Consider the following 6866-nt stretch of genomic DNA (forward strand, 5'->3'; position numbering starts at 1 on the left):
AATATCTAAGTGTGAGAAAGGATGACTTGAACATTTTACCAAAAATGTGTTGACAGTCATACCTTTTGTGTATCTCTATATATTTTTTAAAAGTAACACTATTACATAATCTCACTGCTGTGAGTTCCACAAATAAAGGGGGGGAGATAAAAAGAGGCATTTTAACAGGCCGTCTAACTTGGTAACTGCCCTCAAGCTCTTGTTTATCTCCCTTTCCCATTTAGTTATTTTTTTAAGTCCCCGGAGGGATATTTTTTATTTTGCAAATACTACAAAAACTACAAAGAAATATTAGGGAAGGGACTACAACTAAGGATAAAGGAAAGCAAACCACACTAAACTAAAACCCCAAGAGGAGGAGATCTTTTCACTGTTAGTAAAAATGTTAGTATTATAAGTGTAAATGTCACAATATACTTGTAGAGTTCTTGCTTATAACAATTCACTATTTATGTGTTATTTTATTAGTTGTTATGAGAGAAATCTCTGATCATCTTCTTATTCTTCGCTTCAAAAGGCCATTTTCCAAGTCCTTCTGCCTTTACTTCAGCTTTCTGTCTCTGAAATCGTATACCACTCTGGCAGATCCTGCACCCTTTTCTGCCGCAGAGTCCTCTTCCGTTCCAGAGGTAGCAGAGTCACTAGACTTCTTCCTCTTTGGACTTTCTTCCTCTTTGGACTCTTCGTCTGTCCCCAGCTGATGTCTCAAAAATTCTTTAGCTTTAAAAGTAGAGTCTATCCCCTCTCTTCTATCGTTGATCTTAAAGATGACACACTCCGGAACCGCCCATCTGTATGATATCCCATTAGTTTGAAGAAAAGAAATTAAGTCCTTGTAATTTTTTTCTCTTTTGTCTAATTTCAAATGGAATGTCCTTTAAGGTTTTGATGGTTACATTTCCCATTTTCAGTGGAATTGCTGATGTTGCTTTTAAAATGGCATCTCTGGTTTGTCTTCTTGAAAACCTGACCACTATTTCTCCAGGTAGGCTATTTTTTTAAATGTAATTGGAGTATGCCCTATAGGCTGACTCCATTTTGTTTACAAGTTCATCCGCTGTTAAGCCTACTACTGGAGCAATGATCTCACTAAGCACCCTCTTCAGATCTTCCCGATCCATTTTAGAAACTCCCTGAAACCTGAGAATCATGTTAGCTTTTTCCATCTGTAGCTGCAAAACTCGATTCTCTTGACAATTCTGCTTCGTTTCCACATCTCCCATCCTTTTCTTCAACTTCTTGCTTGTGGTGTCTATCTCTTTAATTTTCTCGTTTGCCTGCTCCACTTTTTTCTCTGTTTCGTTCAGCTGAAGCTGCTGTGCTGCAAACTTTTTATTCATCGCGGTCAGTTGCTGGTTAATACCATCGAGTTGTTCCATCACCGGCTTGAGCATATCCGCCAGGAGTTTGAGGACATCTGCTCCCTCTTCCAGTTTCTGTCAGCAAGCTGCCAAAAAGTTCTTTTTTTCTTGCTATTCTATGTATGCGCTTGTGTGCTTTCACTTTCCCATGTATACCCGTTGATGCACTTAATTGCCTAGTTGCAGGAACGTCCATATCTCTCAAGGCCACAGGTGGTTGCTGCCGGATAGTTGCTTGGGTGATCTCATGGTGCGAACCCGTGGCCTGGAGCCTATCACAAAGGCTCCGCGGGGGTGTCACTTGAGGTGGCACCCCTCCAGGCTGCTGGTGCGTGATTCGCCCTTCCCCGTTATGGGGAGAGCGTCCGGCATCGCTGTTCCATAGACCGGAAGTCCCCTTTCCCATTTATTTATGGATTTAAAATTAAACCTCACCAAACATTTAAAGCTCAGCATGGGCTGTATCTGAAGAAGTGAGCAGTGACTCACAAAAGTTAATACCCTGACACATATTTGGTTAGTCTTTAAGGTGCTACTGGACACTTGCTCTTTTCTACTGCTACAAAGAAACATGGCTACCCATCTTGATCTATCTCCACGGGCAACAGAATTTTTAAAATATCAAAAATGTACATATTAAATTACTAGGAATAAGGCCCGTTGTGGAAATAAATACAACGAGCTCTAGGAAGAGGCTCTGGGAGAGTTCCCCGGTCTTGGGCACTCAGTGTCAATTTGTTGTGGCAATCTCAGCAGGGTATAATGACAGAGAGTCCACCATTTTCTCCTGGGGAACTGATCTCTGCCATCTGAAGAGCAGTTGTAATTCTGCGTGATCTCCATCCCTCCGCTGGAGACTGGCAACAATGGTTCCCCATGAGAGAATGGCTGGCTTGGAGAGTGGAGTCTATGGCATCGCACCTGTCTGAGATCCCACCGCTCCTCAAACCTCACCCTCTCCAGGCTCCACCCCTCAAATCTCCAGGAATGTCCCACCTGGAGTTGGCAACCCTATCTGCCTCCCAGCCAACCATCAACCTACTGTTATCTGCCCCCTGGCTTCAGCTTTCCATCTCCTCCCCCTCCCTCCTAGAGAGCAGGTGTAATTCTGAGTGTTCTCCAGCCCCCACCTGGAGATTGACAACAATCAATCACACCGCCTCGATCCAGATGCCTTCGGAGGTCATCAGTAAGAGCGACCAGTACTGTCTCTGTCCCCATGCCCCAGGCAGAAGCCGAAGGACGGATGATGCATTTTATATACATTTTCTTTATAGGAGACTGCTCTTAAGATTTTCCGTTTTTTCCATACATTATGCCATTTTTCCAAATTTAGTGTATACCCTAAGTCCTGCATCCAAGACACCACTGATGTTTTTACCGTCTCATCCAACATATTCTCCTCAAGTAGCCAATTAAATAATTTCTGAATCAATTTATCATTCGATGATAACCAAATCTTATCTAATTAATTTCTACTTTCCTCGAACCCGACTTTTACATCTTTGTCATATCTTAATCTTAGTTGATTAATTTCCCACCAAGAGAGCCTAATATTATATTGATCTGCTAAAACTTCCCCGTCTTTCAGTTTCTTCTTTTTATCCAGTAAGATTTCATATTTTTCTCTGAGGATCTTTGTTATTAATGTAGGCCTCACAAATGCCTCTAATGGAGAAATCCATAAAGGAGTTTTTTTTATAGTAGCGCTCTTTCATGTTGTTCCAAATTTTGAGCAGTGGTCCTCTTAAGGCATGTCGTTTAAAGTTAGCATGAATTTTATCCTTATCGTACCAAATGTAGGCATGCCACCCCATGTATAAATCAAAGCCTTCTAATGCCAAACCTGTAGTGTTTTCCAATACTAACCAATCCCTTATCCAATTTAACGCTGCCGCTTGGTAGTATAACCCACAGTGGCTTCTAATACTCCTCCCCCTCCTCCTCCTACACTGGACAGGCAGCCACCTGTCAGGTGTAGGAGAGGAGGTGGGGTTCCAACACCCCCCACCTCCTACACCTAACAGGCAGTTGTCAGTCAGGTGCAGCCCCACCAACATAGTGGCTTCTAATACTCCTCCCCCTCCTACACTGGACAGGCAGCTGCCTGTCAGGTGTAGGAGAGGAGGAGGGATGGCTTCAAACACACTTCCCCCACCTCCTACACCTAACAGGCGGTTGTCTGTCAGGTGCAGCCCCACCTCCACTGTGGTTTCTAATACTCCTCCCCCTCCTACACTGGACAGGCAGCTGCCTGTCAGGTGTAGAAGAGGAGGTGGGATGGGTTCCAACACACTTCTCTCACCTCCTACACCTAACAGGTGGTTGTCTGTCAGGTGCAGCCTCACCTCCACCATGGCTTCTAATACTCCTCCCCCTCCTACACTGGTATAAAAAGTAGACCGAAATGTTGAGGTCTGTTATTGGATGCTAGAAATCAGTCAGAGAGATGGAAAGCTAGTTTTTATTCTATCATAATATTACCCCATTAAAACTTTTCAGACATCTGCAACTACAGCAGCAGTTAGCGCTTCTGTTCTTATCCCTTGGAACAGCTCTCTTGGCTCAGACCTCAGGTTCATGCACAACAAATTTCCGAAAGGTCTGAAAGGTATAGATGGAAAGCTAAATACCATTAGGCTTGCCAGCTCTTTACTAGCCCTGCTGTAGTGTTCTAAAGAGCAGCCTGACATGCAGAAAATAAGCAGGTAAAGCTTTTCCAGTCTCTTTCTTGACATGCCAGGAAAACCTTTTACCAGCTTTATTTTTGCATGGCAGGGTGCTCAGCTGGCACAGGAGAATGACCAATTTAAAAGTTGGCTACTGTGTAAATGTCACATACGCCTTCACTTTATCATTCCTTAACTTTTGTGTCCCCACTTCTGGTACTCCTCCTTATTTCAGGACTTAGCATTGTATTATGGTAATATGATGAAGGTTTTAAATTAATTCACCTTAGTGACCCTTGCCTTTGCTGTGGGGCAATGGAATTTGAGTTTGTTGATTGCATCTTTAATTCATATGCTCGATTATGTAGGCAAATACTATTTGTAACAAAAAAAATCATTGTACAGTAAGTGGGGGAAATGGCGGGATGTTCAGCCAGTCTGAGAGCAATGCTATTTTGGTTATTGGCCTTTAGATAAACTGCATCAGCACAAAATGGGCCACTGTAGTTTCATGTCTGAGATGCTCTGATTTGGATCTATTGAACTATTTATATTTTGCTGCATCCCTCCTGTGTTATTTCATTAATCACATAACAACTCTTCCATTTCTCTACAGAACACGCTAACTCTAATTATCTCTCCACTGCACAGATGTTTCCTCATTTAGATGTTTGGTGCACAGCCATTTGTCACTCTGGTTTTCACACAGATTTCAGTTTGCATTACATCACTCTAATGTCTTTTCTGCGCCTCAGCCCTTGGGGGTTAATATGTCCCCTCTGGATAACAAGCAGACCTATGTGCCCTAGATAGGTGCCTGTATAAAAGATAATTTGGTCAGTATAGGGGCTGTTTGGAAAAGATCTATTGCTTTTGTGTGCAATCATGCACACTGTGGGGCTGCTTATATCATACTAACTTAAATGGGATCTAAACAACCTAATTATGTGTAGGATTGCAACCTCTGACGGCTGAATGCGAAGTTAACATTATTTGTCCTTGCATGTTTAAAACATGTTATTAATTAGAGCAATTCCTGGTCTGATTAATAACATATGTTGCCAATTTTGCCTTCTATGAATGAAGATTTAAAGGGATAAACAAGTGCTTGATCTAGTGACAGCAGTGAAAAATACTGAACTAAGGAATCATATGTTCTTGTGTGGTTTTACATCTAAGAGTACATATTTCCATTCTGCAGCAAAAGGACCACCTTTGTTCTATTCCAAAATGCAAATTAGTATAATCTTATAAAACAAATGGTGATCTGGCATTCTGTGCAGTTTAATCCTATGCAAGGCTACCAAAAAGGGGGGGGGGGAATCACACCGGGATTCACTGGGGCTTACTCTCCAGTATGTATGCATAGGACTCTAACCTAAAAACTAAGCACCTTTGCTATGAAATATTAGACACAGTAGGACTTAACAGACCGATTCTATGCATAATTACTCAAAGAGAAAGTACCACTGTGATCACTAGGACATACTCTCAAGTAAACGTGTATAGGACTGCAGACTTTTTCCAAGTAAACATTGCTTAAGATTATACTGTACACTGGTTAGGTTTTACAGAGTTATTTTACTTCTGTCTTGCACAGACTCTTTCATGTGGCACTGGTCCAGATGGAATTCCGACAAATAAAAGGCATGGCAGCAGGCTTCTCTTTGCCCCAGATTTCCAAGGGCGTCCTTTGTATGCTACATTGAGTACTAGGAGAGGAACTTACTAGGATTGTCCATCCAAAGTGAGAACATAAATGCCCCCCCCCCCAAGTAAACTGTGCAAGCTGATGAATTTCTCCACAGGAGACTTTAGATTTTACAGTGGTGGGAGGAGATGTTGGAACCTGCTCTTAGGAAGTGGTGCCTTAGATTGAATTGTCACCTATAACGTTTGGAAGTTGGCTGGGCGTTGTGCACCAATCAGAGTTGGTCAGTATCGGTTCATTTTGTCAGCACTACAAGGGTGTGAACTGCAGAGCCCCTGTACTTCTTTGTTTCTTTTGATCCTGGTATTGTTCCTTTGTGGCTCCAGGGCTTGGCATTCTGTTGCTCAGGTGCACGGAGGAGGTTTCAAGCAGCCAGCACCAATAAGACTCAAACTGAGAGAGTGACACCTTGCCACATGTTACCTTCCACTGGAGCTTGACACAGTTCCACCTATTTCATCTCCTAAGAGGGATGGGTCTTCCAGTTCCTGAACAATAGGGCTGAAACGGCAGGTCTTTTGACTCTAAAAGAGGAATCCTCTCCAGCCTAAGAAATGTGGAGAAAACTGCCAGTATATAATCTACCTGCTACAGTCTGGGCTTCCTTCCTTCCCACCCACCCCTTTAAAAACAACAACACTGCGATGGGCGAGCCCAGGAGCAAGTCCTAGAGGAAATCTGCTGCTAATTCCTTTCTCTCCTCCGGTGTTTGCCCTGTTCAGCACTGTTCTCCCAACACAATACCCAGGCGCTGTAATCTTCCTCGGCTGTTTGGCTGGCACGCTGATGATAAATAATGGCATTTTCTTTCTCCTGGTGTGACTAATCTTCACCCCACCCACCAAACACCGATGCCTCCTCCCGCCCCCCAGCCCCCCCCCCCCCCTAACCCTTCTGGCTCCTCCCCAACAGACACACACACACACACCACCGTAAGCGCCCAGGGAAGCAGCCTGCCGCGGAGAGGCTCTCCCTCCCGCTGGATCTTTCTTTTCCCCAAGACACTCCGCCCCGATCGCGTCCACCGGGACCGGCCAGAGAGCGGCCAGCGCCAGAGCCGCCGTTCCGTGCAACGCAGGACTTTGGCGGAAGCACCTGGAAGAGTTCAGCTCTCCTCCCCCCCCC

The 6866-nt window shown here is 44.0% G+C and overlaps 1 protein-coding gene across 1 annotated transcript in view; it reads left to right on the plus strand.

Moving 5' to 3' along the window:
• The first annotated feature begins 3768 nt into the window (after positions 1 to 3768).
• Positions 3769 to 6866, plus strand: part of B3GAT2 (beta-1,3-glucuronyltransferase 2) — a 56243-nt gene continuing 53145 nt past the window's right edge. Inside the window, exon 1 of the mRNA XM_015412640.1 lies at positions 3769 to 3776. Within this exon, the coding sequence (XP_015268126.1) occupies positions 3769 to 3776 (8 nt within the window). The remainder of the gene's footprint in view (positions 3777 to 6866) is intronic.

This window comes from Gekko japonicus, unplaced genomic scaffold (assembly GCF_001447785.1).
Source record: "Gekko japonicus isolate JY-2015 unplaced genomic scaffold, Gekko_japonicus_V1.1 scaffold806, whole genome shotgun sequence".
Classification (NCBI taxonomy): domain Eukaryota; kingdom Metazoa; phylum Chordata; class Lepidosauria; order Squamata; family Gekkonidae; genus Gekko; species Gekko japonicus.